Genomic DNA, 15,445 nt, shown 5'->3' on the forward strand with positions numbered 1-15,445 from the left:
GTGTGTGTGTGTGTGTGTGTGTGTGTGTGTGTGTGTGTGTGTGTGTGTGTGTGTGTGTGTGTGTGTGTGTGTGAGTGTGTGGAAAAATAAAGGAAATAATGAAAAAAATATAATGTCCTGGCAGCTGGAAAAGACATTGAATAAAGTCTGTCTGGGACTGAATCTCTGACAGTTTGTCTCTTGATATAGTGTAGCTCCACCATTTGCTCCATCTGACAGTCACTGTGCTCGTATTACATGACAGACTGCTTAAAGCTGGAGTGTGAGCTGATAAACTCAAAGCTTTAGTGTTACTTTTCTTCCGCTTTCGAACAGAAATCTCCTGCAGCCTCCACAAACCTGAGCACTCCTCCATATCTGACATCTTTCTGGCAACCCCCTCCCCTTCTCCCACATACTTGGTCCATTACCTGTCTAGTCCTCAAATACTGCTCCTATTGAGCTTGTTAATATGCACCACGTATCTGTGCCCTGATTGGCTGGACTCATTTCCTGTAATTATAAGGGAGGAAACTGGGGTGAGGGGTCGCAGCTTGCTAAGTTTAGCCCTGTGGACAACCCCAGACTGAGGCCAGTATCTACCTAGATCATGAGTGTTTGTTTGTGGGTTTATGTGCATCAGAGAGTGAATGACTGAGTGTGTGTGTGTGTGTGTGTGTGTGTGTGTGTGTGTGTGTGTGTGTGTGTGTGTGTGTGTTTAGGTGCTTGTTCATGTTTGAGGCTGCAGGTATACTCACATGGGCAACAGTTTCTAAGAGGAGCTGGTATTCTCCTGGAAAAGATGTCTTTATTTCAACATACTTGATGCTGTTTCAGGTAAAATAAATGAAGTCACCATATTAACGTAAAACTCAAAACTATTGCGAAATACCTTGTTTCTTCTGATTTTCTGTTTACAGGGAAGGGTATGTTCTTCAAAATCCTATAATCCAATAAATATTATATATACATATAGCTCTATTTTATTTAGTTTTTTCATTATTTTTTCATTTTTCCATTTTTTTTATCAGTTAGGTAGTGAGAGTTTTATGATTTTCCTGCAGCCATATTTCCAAATGTGTGATGTCTCATTATCCTTCACTTTTCCATTTGTGGTGGTTTCAGAAGTCCATTAACAGGTCCACAAGCCCGCACACAGAAATAGGCTGACACTTTAAGTGCTGTGCAGATTTTTATTTTTTCTGGATTGTGTGCCAGCATTACACTACATACAGAGCTCTGTGAGGACACCATCACACAGGTATTTTTAACAGAAAGGCCTGCCTTCATGCTGCACCATAACTGGGGCTAACAAGGCGTACGTTGGTATTTTTCACACTCACACACATACTCTCTGTTAGCCATCAGTGCCAGGGAGTCCAACAAGCTGAAACACTTAAAGCCTGAGTCTGTGGTAGACCACAAAGCGCTACCTCGCCATGCACCCTCACCTGACATGCCATCCCGATCGAGTTTAATGGCAGGCATTACTCCTGCCAGGGGCAGAGCCAGGGCAACGACTGGGTGGTAGGTGGGTGGTTTGATCGCTCTGTGTGTTTAATATTACCCAAAAACACTTACTCAGCTCTAATTCAAATAGCTTCTCTGTCCTGTAGAGAGTTTGAGGGTTGTTGGTGCATTCAAAGACATGACCACTGACCTGCATATGATGCAGCAGGTTGTGCATGGCTCCCTCTGGGCTCTGAGATGCTGATGTAAACATCAGGACCTCGGTGATGTCACAGACATCAGCTCTGGTTCACTGGTGCTCAGTGATCAACTGCAGAGCAGAGATGTTTTGTTTCATGCGTTCAACAGTCAAATATTGCCATTGACACCACGCCACTATACACCGACAGGCAATGGAGTCTTTAGCTCGCTGCCAGACGTTAACACACACATTGGGTGTAATAATGGTACATGTAGTTATTCACTTCAAGGTCCATTTAGTAGCTTTCGATCGTATGGAGTCATCTTAGTCATGGAATTGACGACTTGAGTTTTTAGTAGACATGGACGAGAAGTCCTTTAATTGGAGCAATTCCATGAAGAGTGGGCAAATTGAAACTGATGAAGATGATGATGATGATGATGAAGAAAGCTCCAGGTGAGATTGTTTCATTAACCATATACAAGTGTTTAGTGGTGGAATGAACATTTACTCAAGAGCTGTACTTTTTCTTTTCTTTTCATGTCGCTTTCTACTTTTACTCCACTCTCAGACGGAAATACTGCAATTTCTACTCCACTTTATTTATTTGACAACTTTAGTCACTAGTTACTTTACAAATTCAGATTTTTGCATACCAATTATATAGAGTTTATGAAATATGATGTTTATATCCAACAGTATACAGCTACAGCTGAAACAATAAGTTGAATTACTGATTAGTCAACTCCTACTTTGATAATCATTCAGTTCATTTCATGGTTCCAGTTTAGTTTGTCGTATGTGAGGACTTTCTGCTTTCCCTTTAAATAGCGGTATTTATTTTAAATAATTTTGAGGTTCAGACTATTGTTTGGACGACACAAGCATTGTCAATGTGTCACTTGGGGCTCTGGGTGCTTTTGGGCATTTCTTACTATTTTCTCAAATCTTAGAAATCAATATACTGATTAATCAAGAAAATGATCAGCACATTCATCCATAATAAAAACATAATGATTAGTTGCAGTCCTACAGAAAACAGTTTAAATTTAGCTCCACCTCAACCAACTACAACAGTAAAATCCTGCTTTTACATTAATGCATCAGTAATAATAATCTAATGGTAAAATATATAATAGTATATAACAGTCACAGGGGACATTTCTCTGCATGGAGTACTTTCACTTTCAGTACTTTAAAACATTTTTTTATATTTTAAATGTATGAATTTGACTTGTAATGGAGTATTTTTACCTCCTCCACTACTATATTATGACTATGTTATATAGTCATAACAAGACAGCAAGAACTCAGCAACATATTCAGATTTTACCTGGAGAGACCTTCATCACTTTAATTCATTCACTCGTAGTAAATGTGAATTATTTATCAATCAACTCAACTGCATCTCATCCTAACGCACTTTAGAAACCACATTCGACCCTCAGATCAGATTTTAAGACGGATCATGGCACTGATAAGCATCATCATCATCATCATCATCACCACCACCACAGACTCAATAACACTGCCGGGAGTCCCGCTGATCGCCAGCAGCTGCTACCAGCATCAAACTCAGCGCAGGCAGCAAAACAAGCCCCTTGTTTGAATTTCAATGAACAGCAGCACGGTAAACACATCAAGGAGCCTTCTGGTTTCAGTGAGGAAATCTTGACAATCAGAAAGACTATCGCTTCAGCTCAAACTGCGCTCCGACGCAGACCAGACTACTGCGCACAAAGTATCCTTACCGTCTCTCTCCGCTGTACAAGCAGCTCGACAAGGTCCCAGTTTGTCTTGATAGGAACTCTTCTAGGCTCTCTTTTATTCGGTTGTGTCCCTCTGTGTTGTGGCGGAGTTTTCCAAGTGTACCACGCGTTATTTGAGGCTGGTTAAATCTGGCGTCGTCCTGCGCACAGCTCCCACCTCCGACGTCTTGGAGAAGTGCACATCAGCGGTACTCTGTATTACTCCAATAACACTGCATCATAACTCAACATAAGAGTATCTGTCTCCGGTTGTCTGCCACTCCAATTAAATAATGACTGTTTACAACCAGCATTGTTATCATATAAGAAAGAATGCACCAATTGTGTGTGTGTGTGTGTGTGTGTGTGTGTGTGTCTGTGTGTGTGTCTGTGTGTGTCTGTGCCCGGTGGGTATTGTTCCTCCTGTCCCTATGGTGATGTGTACTTCTGTCTCTCACTACAGGTACAAGTGGCAGCTCATGCTGGTGCCTGTCTGCCTGTCTGTTAAACTTCTCTGAATAATTATTGTCACAACTACAGATTTATAACACACAATGCATTAGTGCTTTGCTGCTATGCTTTCTATGCATTGACAAACACATAAAGAGTAGATATGCATAAAACATAAGCAAGGCATTTGCAGGACAAAGAATTTAATGTTTCCAGTGTCCAGTGTTAGCCACAAAGAACAGTATAAGATAATGTTAAAAGGCTGTATGACATAAGAGACAAGAGCGTTGATTATGGTGTTCACTGTTGAACCCTTTTATTTGAAATGAAAGTAAGGAGAGAGGTGCTTATCCAGTGAGAATCCATTGCACAAGTAGATAGAGTTTTGTGGGTTTTTTTCTATTCAAACAAATTGTGCAAGACAAAGGGAAACCGAAATATATATATTAACATTGTTTTGTGTTAGATGAAGCACAGTTTCATGTAGGTATTCACTGGAAGCATAACCATGAGCCATTTGGCACCTGAACTATAGATATTACAAAATATACACAAACACAACATAACCACTTGATCTAGGCTATATGTAGTTATCTCAGTAATGACCAGACTGAACTTAATCCTTGTATATAGTTTTTATGTATTAACAATGAAACTTGACCTGTACAGTATCTAATTTAAACACTGCTGAACACATTACTTTTCTGTGGTTTCAATTACTGGGAATGGCTGCATACCACATCGCTTTAAAACAATAAAAAATAATAACATAATTAAAATTTCCCATTTTTATTCTGATGGCCAAATGCCAATGTCTTTTTGTTGCCAGAATGCATGTTGACTGAGCAATCCTTGCTTACAAATAAATAATTCTTCCCCTTAAGGTTAAATAATTATAATTACTAAACCACTTCACTTAACTAATAGCATATCTTTCCACATCAATATTTTTCCTAATACTGTATGTGACCCCTGAGGGGCTCAGTAGGTCATTGCAGTACTACTACACTGTTCTGTGTGAAGGGAAAAAAACGCCCCATCAAGAGCTCAACACACAGCACAAATAAAAAAGCTCTACACAAACACATGTGTGTTAAATATCCACTTGCACAGATGTTAAACAGGCAGGGCGGCGAACAGTGTATTTAAATGTACTCCTGCATATTATGATCTATAGAACTGATACAAACTATATATAAAACAATATTAGAGCAAAACTAAAGCTTACAGTGGAACCTCTGACCCAATGTTATTCTAACAGAAACAGATAAATCAAATAACTTTTAATTCTTAAAGTATTTAGCATCTGACTGAAATTTAAATTGCTGTAAACTGACACCGTTGCCCTATCCCATTCATATTCATGGTGGCAGGTCAGATGTTGACAGTGTGGGCATGCTTCTTGCACAGAGCCTTGTCTTTTTTGGAGAAAAACGGCTGACCTTCCAGATTAGCAGAGCAGACCTGTGGAAAGAGCCAAAGATATACAGAGCGGTGTTGTTATTCAGGCAACATTCTCAACATTTTTTTTATTGTTAGATCTAAACGTTGTGAGTGACACTGTACTGGACCTACCGCACACACAAAGCAGGTGTCATGCCAGGTGAAACCTAGAGCCTCCAGGAACTTATCGCCCGCCTCAATGGGAAAGTCACAGCCGTGGCAGTTAGTCCCAAACAGGTTGTAGTAGTCTGAGTGAACAGTACATCGACAAATTGTTATTCGGTCTGCATGCATTGGTTTCTTTACAACATTTACTTTATTGTTGCGGGCTTTCCACTGTACCTTGTTCACAGTATGGCTGTCCATCCTCCATGTGAAACATGTTGCCTCTGATTGGCTGTTGGCAGGCAACACAGATGAAACAGGACACATGCCAGGTCTGTTTCAGGGCATTCATGACCTCCTACAGAGAAAATAGAAGAAATAAATGAGGAACAGCTTGTTCAAGTTTATTATTGTACAGTCCTCAAATGATCCATCAAACAATTTGAGGACAGTTTTTAGAAATTAAAAAAAAGACTCACAAGTTTAATTAAGATTATACTGTTTACAATTATCCTTTAGAAGTACTTCAGACACTAAATACATGTAATCTCAAATAGGAATAGATCAAATTAGCCACAGCATAAGAAATGTTACTATAATGACATTACAGTAAGAATATCATTGTATATCTACATTCCAGCTCTTGTTTGGACATATCCAGACCTCTTACTATCATACAGGTACAACAGATTATGTGTATTTTGCATTTGTTTTAATGGTTGAATTCAAGCATTATCATAACATTCACTACAAGGCATTAAGCAGCCAACCTCTGCTTTATTTCTTTAAGTGAAGAACAGTGAATGATGTATATTGTATTAGTAAAGAGAGAGTTTTCAGACTAAGGCTGAGAACAATATCCCTTCAGTTCTGTAACTCACCCCCAGAATCTTCTGGTGGCAGCGGGCACAGGTGGGGGCGAAGAACTGCTCATAGCAGCATTCGCAGTACACCTGGCCTTTCTCCTCCACAAATCCGTTGACTGCCAGGGAGGAGTGGCAGTGAGCACAGTTGAATTCCTCAGGGTGCCATGACATGCCCATGGCCACAAGGAATGGGCCCCTGGTGAGAAGAAGCAATGGACAGAGGGAATTGATTAAAATGTAATAAAATCACCCACCTACTAAGGTTTTTAACACATAACCAAGAATTCTGCACAGTACAATTTGTGTAGGGTTTTACTAAATTCTGTTATCACTGACATGTTTTATATTATTATTGCCAAATTCTTACTGTAAATGCAATGTTTCTGATGTTACTTACCTGATGACATTGTTGCACTTGCTGCACATCGGGGTGCGCGTGCCGGCTGGGATGTGCTCAGCCCGCTGCACCAGAGAGTTGAGGTCCTGTGGATGCGGCTGTGGAGTTGGGCGGTCTGGTCCTTTGGGAGCAGGATTGGCAACTTTGCCAAATGAAGGAGCTGCACCACCCTTTGGAAATCCTAAACCAGCGGGGAAAATAATGGATCAGTATTCAAATGGGAAAAAGAAATGGGCTGGGGAGGAGTGTAGATAAAGTATTAGACAAAATGTACTTTCCACAGTTGTTATTTCTTAGCATTACTTGACCAGAACATATGTGCACACTTTAGATGTGTGTTTTTAGACAATGAATGGAAATTATTTGATGATCTCTAACCACCATGCCTGAAGCATGAGACAGCTGGGTTGGACAGAGTGACCCCACCCAGCCCAGACAAGGGATCAATTTTTCCCACTGAGGGAAAAAACACATTCCCAGAGTCAGAGGAGACACCTGGAAAAATAATCCCCCTCCTCTCATCTCAAAACACATGGAGAGGATGCACAGTTTTTCTTATTCTCTTTCACAGTGCATAGACACATCCAGGACAGGAGGTCAGTGCTGTCTGCCCTCAGAGGGAGCGCTTGAGGGTAAAGGCATCGGGGACAGAGAGACTATTGAGTGAGAGCACCATTATCAAAGACTTGGGAGGTCAAAGGATAAGTGCTCCCTAAATTTCCTAGTAATGGAGAGCAAACAAACTGAATAAACAGAACTGGGCACTAGCAGGGATGTGAGAAGACTGTGGGAGTGGGTTTAATAGGAAGAAAGATACTACAGAGTAAGTGTGATGAAGATACAAAGAAGATTCTCTCTTAGATGTTATTACTTCTTTCCTTAATGTTTCTGTTATGGATAATCTGACGAGCTGCTTTTGATATAAACACCATTAGCCAATTTCCAGCGACATTATCATGTCACATAATTGTAACATAATTATGCCTAAAATTACATAACACTTCCTGGGCAGGACCACAGCTACAATTAAGGAGGTGATGGCCTTGGTATTTTCTCTGGGAATCTGAGGGTTTAGCAACCAGTCAGTAAAGTGTGTGTTCATCCGAGGAGAAAAGAGAGAAAAGACGAGAAAGAAATGCCAATGTGCAGGCTTCAACGGCAGCAAGCTGATGCTGTGCTTAATGGTATCATGATTTAGCATCTACTATCCATTAACTTATGTTAGATTAAAAGATTCATATTTAATCAAAGGTGGCACTGATGCAGGGAATTAGACAGGAGTCAAAATATCTTTAAATGGCACTATGTGGCTTTATCTGTGTGAAAGCTGCTAAAGTGAGGTGGATGTTGACAACCTGTCAGCCGAGGGCTGAGTCACATTAAATAGGACAGCAAGTGAAACAGACATTTGTAAGTCTGTCATTGCTGTCTTGCTGTATAAGGGAGATAAGGAGAAAAAAAGTCAGCATGAGAAGGCGTCCAAACTGAATCACAGCAGGACTGCAAAGCTCAGTGTTGTCACGTCTGTCTCTCTAAATTCAGAAACAGTGGGATGGAAAGCAATGCAAAAGAAGTCACTCTGACTCTGAACTATATCTATTGGATTAAGGCCCTATTTATATAATTTGAATGAGCATCTTTATAACGATTCTCTTGCAGCATAAATATTTGACTAATTCCTTGCTTTTGAAGGCACCAAAATTATGAATTCATGTAAATACATTTATAGGTCACGTAGCACATTCCACACACCCAGCCCAATTCCACATGGCCACTATGAGATACGTGCTTGTTGACTTGAACTCAAGTACGTGTTAATCTGATAAATAACACAGCCAACAGAGAACTAACTGTGGCCTCTCCGGCTCTTACCCTGTGGCACCTTTCAGCAGCAGTTTCTTAAAGGGCCTTTAGGGAAATACATTAGGGCCCACAGTGCATCTGTTCATCTATGAGTGCATACTTGTGTCTTAGTATTGCTAATAATGACCCCTGACTGATGCCTTTCAGCAAATATTTACCCTGACCACCTCGAGGTCCCGTGGCAGGGATTGCTGTATTTAAAGGGAAGCTTTCACACAAAATAAAATATATAATTCTCAATTTCACAATCTATTTAACTAAGGGGATCTTGGGAAAAGCCAATAATCTGAGCTCATTAACGGAATACCTCTGGTTTTTATAGTGCTCATAATCTTAAATGGCTTACTGTCAGGTATTAAACCTGCAATAAATTTTACAGCTGAGCATCAGTGATTTAAAAGAAAGGGACTGCCCTCTGTAGGCCAAAATAAGAAACTACACAAAATAAATACTATATTCCTGGCAGAAGCAGAACTATTAAAGTGGCAGCAAATAGCAGAAGTAGGGGAGGATTTCTGAATGTGTTCCTGTACCTGATGGACCTCCAGGCTGGAAGGAAGGCTTGTTCTGGGCTGCCGGGCTCTTGAACCCTGCGGAAGCAGGGATGACGTTGCCGTTCCTGGGTGCAGCTGCAGATTTGGAATATGTTTTCGCTGCAGGTGAGGTGTGCACAGTGGGAGTGGTTTTGTCAACTGCCTCACTAGGAAATAGATATACATATTTCATATAAATCATAACTCACTACAACACACACACACACACACACACACACACACACACACACACACACACACACACACACACACACAGATTTATACATACATGTAGTACATTTGTTTATCTTGTATTTTCCTTGGATTTAAACAATTTTAGGTGCTAACTGCAGCAAATCCATGAATAGGAGAGAAATCTAAGAGTGGGACTGTGCCACTAACTGAACTGAACCTCCAGTACTGACTAGTGCTCCGTGTGATCTGGTCACCTGCAGATAATAACGTCTGCCACAGTTGGTTGGAATCTCACTGACACATGCAAACAATCAATTATGGGACACTTTCGAATAAGGATATGCACTGCCGCCCACTGTCACTATGGTTTGCAAATTACTCACATAAGGAAACAATTACAGGTGGTGATACCATAGTATCTCTACATGTAGCTCTAATCATTTCTGGAGATAACCAGTGGTTATTCTGCTGGAACAGAAAGGATGGAGACAGTTTGAGGCAGTGGTGGTTTCATTCCCCCATGGCAGTACAAAATGTTAAGATCCACAATATATTTTAGTAGAAAATGAGAAGCACTAGTCCTTCTAGTCCACACCCCTTGTAAAATTTCACAGCTTTCATTTCAAGCTGAGAACCTCCTGGGGCAGCAAAGGGTTCAAACTCAATAAAGGCTGAAAACGTGCATACATTCCTCAACTAGTAAAGATTTAATGCTTTAACAGTTAAGAGTAGTTTGATATATAATCTGCTTCTCTAATTATACAATATGTGATTGAATCTTAAATATTTTTTTCCTGGCCTGCCCTTTAGAAGTATTCTACTGCAACAATCCATGGGAGACATATGGTGCTGGGCAATAACGGGGCTCAGAAGATCCCATTCAACCGTAAAAAGACATGAACACTCAGCAACCTTTACATAGGTACTCTTATTGCCCAGATAGAATTGCTGGGCAAAGGATTTGCACCACCAGGTTAACAATTTGTCACCTTGAAGCTGCATGTTACTCACAACAGCGCCTATTGTGCTCTCAACCACTGATTTATGGTTTTGTGTTTTATCATGGTTTTGATCTTGTTTTCTTTATCTTATCCAGCCTGTTAGGTTTCTGTTTAAACACGACTAGCATATGCAGTGGAATCACCCGCTGGTTTTATGTCTCACATGTGATTACATTTATCAGCAGTTATGTACAGATTGCCTGGGTGAATGCGTCTGAATCTGTTTGCCGGCCTAACATCAAAATGATGAGACGTTTTTTAATGGAATACAGTGTTTAAATTTAGCTCATCAACTACATGTTTATGGTTTTAAATGATATGTGCCAAGACCAGGTATGGGGCTATTTATTTTGGTGACCATCAGTAACTTGTAATGACAATAATAACAACACAATGGAAATGAAATACACCAAATGGTTCTCGTGGTTAAAATGTTTGAACAGTGCTTGGAGAACTATTGCCTATAAAAAGAACTGACTCATATTTGATTGTACTTTAAACAATGTAATTTTTTGTCTCATTGCTCAAGTAAGAACAATACAGGCATTGTTAATCCTCTCTTTGTGTTTCATATCATAGACCTTCACCTACTGTTATATTTCTAATTGACAAGTTTACTTTTGTTCTTCAAGGCAAGAAGAAAAGATTAAACTGAAAATTAAAGATTAAGAAATAAGCAACAGCAGAAAAGACAGAAAACAGTTTATTGAGAAAAAGTCATCAAAGGCTGACAAACATTTTTGGTTAGTGTAGAAAATAGAGGGAAAAGATACAAACATGCTCAGAAAAATAAAGTATAAGATTACAGAAAGTGTGCAGAGGAAAGTGGAGGCGTAACGAAAGCAGCTGCAGATGGAGCTCGACATAAACACTATGCTACAGAAAAGTACACAATACACTGCAATATTATGTAATGCTGCATTTCCAAGCACACACCCATATTTACTTACATGCATTTCATTAACATTTTAGAATATAAATGCATATAGCCAGATAATATGTACCTTAAAACACTTTTTACAACAGAGGTTGTGTGATCCTGTATTTGTAAAAACAAATTGTGTTGTTTAAAACTTTTGGGACATTGAACTGGGACATTAAATAAGAGCCAAATGAAGGCTGCCACTATGTCGGTATGCAAAAGGAGGCAAGTATTTTTAATAATAGGCAAAATAAAATAAATAAAAGAACGGTAAACAAATGAAACAAGACAAAACAAATCCGTGTCTATTACACATTTAGCACTCGTGCTGAAACATCATGATGCCAATCTCTCAGCTTGTTGTACTTGTGTCCTATGACTTCTTGGTCCAACTTGTTCGCTCTATTTGCCCCATGAAACAGGATTTAAAGAGAAAGAAGAGAAAAGGTGGAAGGTTAAGATTGAAGAAGAAAAGCAAAACATAACACAAGAGGAAGCACATGGATAAATGAGGGAAGAATAGTAATAGCACCAAAAACATAGCACTGTCAGAGATTAATATAAAACGTAAGATTCTTCTTGTGTGTAGATGTGTATCGAATTATAAGCTGAGGAAGATGTGTAATATCTACCTTCTTTTAAGGAAGTGTACACAATCTCACCAACGCAGGAAGAGCAGGAATCTCATCTGGCAGGGCGGCTATTACCCACAATACCATTTAATTACCCACAGTTTCCAGTGAGTGACACACTGATTGGTTGGGGATCTGGTACGGAGGGCAGACTGTGTTTACTGCAGATTAAACCGATTTAAGGCTGAGAACAGCAGTAGCAATCACAGCCTGTGCTGAGTCTATGGCTGTCTCCATTCAACCATCTTCCTTTAAGAGCTCTCAGTGTGGTTTCTCCAAATTAAGCCTTAAATTAAGCATGATACTGTGGGACCATAAGATCAGGAAATCAGGGCTTAACTGTGAATTACAGGCCCCTAGACATGCTTACATGAGTACTTTGAGGGCCAATTCTGAATGTGAAACCTCAAATTGAGATCAAGAAATTGTTGTAACATTAAAAACGCCATTGCTAGAACACATGCATGACTATATGTCCTGCGAAAGTACTCAGACGAGAGAAAGACAGACACAGAGAGCGAACACTCACAAACACATACCAGATTTGATTATATCAAAACCACCAACCACTTACTTCTTTCCACTGTTCTCTTGAGCTTGCTCTGCAACAGTGAAGAAAAAAAAGATGAAAATGAAGTGCAATGTATAATAAAAAGGTCACTGAGAATGCAGAGAATCACAATGTTAAAAACAGTGGTATTCCAGTTTGTTCAACGGTAGGTTCATCTTGTCATGCAAGAACTACATGACTGAAATTAAACCTTGATGCGACTTCCTGCACCCATCTTCCCCTCAGTTGTTCACAGCTACAGAAACACCATAACAGAATGGATATCCATCAAATGTTCAGAGCTCATCACATATTCCACCCCAGTCTGGTAATATCATTTGACAAAAAGAGAGACGGAGGAAGACAAATCTCTCATCTTACTTCATTCTAATAATTGAGTTACTGTAAATGTCATTTTGCATCAGTAAAACAGATCCACACACACATATATATGCGCAACCGATGGAGTGAAGCCCAAAGCCGCAGCCGGCTCATCTAACCATCAATGTCAAAACACTACCATAAAAAATATATTAAATGATAGGGTGATGAAAGCTACTATGACTAAAGAAACTGTAATCTATGGAGGCACTGCAGTTTTGATTTAAAAAAATTGGCTTATAAAACAGGGACATTATTAAAGGCATATAAAAGCTTCTGAAGAAAGTATGTAGCCAAATATTACCCTAAAATTGGTCATCTTTGTATAAATCTGTCAAATGTTAAGCCTAAAGTGGTTTAATGGATCGTAAATGAACTGACAGCAATACCAAGCTGAACCTTACATTCCTCAAATAATTCTTACAATTAAATTCGTCCAGTTTTAACACTGTGTACAGTAATAAGCTAGTGTTCATCAGAAATCTGTCTAAGGCACTGTGAGCACACCAATGTTGGTACACACCATTTTCAGTGCCGGTGAGCTGGGCCAAGATACGGAAGGAGCGGGACTGGGAGGTGCCGGTTCGTGGGTGCCAGTCCTCCGTGTCCTCAATCAGACGCTTCTTGCTGGCATCGCTCAGTGGAGACACGTGATTCTCTGGCTCCTCAACCGGTTTCCTGTATAGTCAGATCAACCAAGAAATGATGACGTTACAGACACGGAAAACATCTGTGTTTTAAACTAAAAAAAAACAACTGTTAAAACACTTATTACATTGTTAAATATTACAGAACCTCTACCACAGGATAATGATGTTCCGGGTAATACACACACGCAAGCTCACAAACAACTAACATTCATGTTAACAACCCAGCACACACGTTGTATATACTGTACTATGCAACAAGTGCTCCATATTCAGTCAACGGTGTAGCTTGTCGATACATGTTTCACAGTGTGACCTAACTGCTGTAAGACTTCACAATTACCTCCTAGGTCTAGCTGGTGGTGGGGTTCTGCAGGCGAGCAACGAGAAGGTGTTGAAGGATAATGCACGAAGGCAGAAAACAATCATAAATTAAAAGTCACATTAAGTGCTAATTATACAGAATGACACTGCACTGTTTATATTGGTAAGTCGAGAAACTGTTCTGACCTATACTTACTTAAGACTTCTCTGAGGTTCACTATTGGGAAGGAATACCACAATAGAAGAGCAGAAGTCAGCCAGATAATCAAACTACATGTATTTCTTTAAAGTAATCTTAATGTCTAAAGTTTATTGATTAATGACAGTATAAATGTGAAGTGCAATCAGATCTACTATACTATACTGGTGAAATTAAAACTGCACACTACATATTAACAACAGTGAGTGTTTGAGAGACGAAGGTGACAGTGACCGTATCTCACCACATGGTGGGAGTAATGTGCCTTGAAAATAAAGGCTTCCTAAAATGATTTGATGGCACTCTAGAATACAATAATATTTACGTTAAGTGTTTACATGCACAGTTTAGTTTGAGTGCCGGTCCAAATTGTGAGTCAATTTAATGTCCAAAGCTCAAGTGTGTGTATTTTCAATTCTGTGTGTTTGTTTCTGTGCGCGAGAGTGTGTGTCAGGTGAGTCGAGGTGAAGGATGATCAAAGACAGCACAAGTCAGGCTATTCTTGGACAAAGCAGAATATACTGTGCAGTGATTTATCTGGCCTTGAGTAAACACACTGACAGCGGTAGCAGATGGAGCTCGACAGATGCAGAGTAGCCCAGTGACAGTCCTGCCTGCACTGGGTGTAAACACAGTATTAGCTAACACAGAGCCTGATGTCACTGGGAAAATGAATGACCAGTATGAGCTGACCCCCGCTGGGTGTCCCGTGGTGTCTCAGAGATAGATTATTTACAGTGGAGGTTTTGCAGTTTGTTTGTATGAGCATGTGCTGTAAGTGGATGAGCATGAATGTGAGGTTTGTGAAGGTTAGCTCAAAGAGGTGCAAGCATGCCTCTGGTAATCATAAACCAGAGAGATGGGAAGGCTGTAATCACATTCCACATGGTTAGAAAGCTACTGCAGCAGATATATTATCATTCACATAACTAACTTGGGGCCTGTCTCTTCTTCCTCCTGTGGGCAGAGAAGGGGGTAAATGGAAAAGGATTGAAGCCAAGAAGGATAGATCAGTTTGAGAAATAGATCATAGTCCCTAACACATTTAGTGAAAGGCCCTTCTGAGAGAATGTGCATAGAGAGAACCACAGGAACCACAAACAAAGCATGCCAGGACACAAACACACACATGCTGCAACAATATACTCCACCTCTATAAGTGGACAGTCCAAGGTTTCAGGCAACAGAAAGACTGAAAAGATGACACAGTAACATTGTGTCCAATAATAACGTACAGATATAGGTGGATTTCCCAGATGTATTTAGGTGCGAAGCCACTTGCTCACTTAAAGCCACTTTTCAGGTGACAGAGTAAAGAATGAGTGGCAAATCACTTAAGCCTAGCTCAGTCTACTGCAACCCATCCAGTGAGCCAAACTGTGCCGATGGAGCCCAGTCCAGCCAAACTAAGATTGGTGTCCCGGTCCCTAAAAGCACGGACCTGCCAGGATTCTGGCTAATTAGAAACAAGTGTTACACCAGCAGTGCCTGTTGGGCAGACTGTGTGCTTGGCAGAGTTGCAAACCCCACTGTCAATTATAGATAGGCAGGCAGTAGCA

The 15,445-nt window shown here is 40.1% G+C and overlaps 2 protein-coding genes across 3 annotated transcripts in view; both read right to left on the minus strand.

The window, feature by feature from the left end:
• The window catches only part of bmpr1bb (bone morphogenetic protein receptor, type IBb), a 50,963-nt gene extending 47,310 nt beyond the window's left edge, over positions 1-3,653 (minus strand). The window contains exon 1 of the mRNA XM_051412801.1: positions 3,382-3,653. The gene's annotated coding sequence lies outside the window, so the exon portion shown is untranslated. The remainder of the gene's footprint in view (positions 1-3,381) is intronic.
• A 466-nt stretch (positions 3,654-4,119) lies between these two features.
• Positions 4,120-15,445, minus strand: part of pdlim5b (PDZ and LIM domain 5b) — a 35,329-nt gene continuing 24,003 nt past the window's right edge. Inside the window, exons 5-13 of one of the 2 annotated variants that reach the window (XM_051412797.1) lie at positions 14,821-14,843; positions 13,240-13,394; positions 12,360-12,387; positions 9,036-9,202; positions 6,640-6,820; positions 6,258-6,438; positions 5,614-5,734; positions 5,404-5,519; positions 4,120-5,292 (exon numbers count right to left, since the gene is read on the minus strand). In XM_051412797.1, the coding sequence (XP_051268757.1) occupies positions 5,203-5,292; positions 5,404-5,519; positions 5,614-5,734; positions 6,258-6,438; positions 6,640-6,820; positions 9,036-9,202; positions 12,360-12,387; positions 13,240-13,394; positions 14,821-14,843 (1,062 nt within the window). In that variant the 3' untranslated portion in view covers positions 4,120-5,202. The remainder of the gene's footprint in view (positions 5,293-5,403; positions 5,520-5,613; positions 5,735-6,257; positions 6,439-6,639; positions 6,821-9,035; positions 9,203-12,359; positions 12,388-13,239; positions 13,395-14,820; positions 14,844-15,445) is intronic. The other variant, XM_051412795.1, reaches the window with a different exon arrangement.

This window comes from Dicentrarchus labrax, unplaced genomic scaffold, assembly GCF_905237075.1.
Source record: "Dicentrarchus labrax unplaced genomic scaffold, dlabrax2021, whole genome shotgun sequence".
Classification (NCBI taxonomy): Eukaryota; Metazoa; Chordata; class Actinopteri; family Moronidae; genus Dicentrarchus; species Dicentrarchus labrax.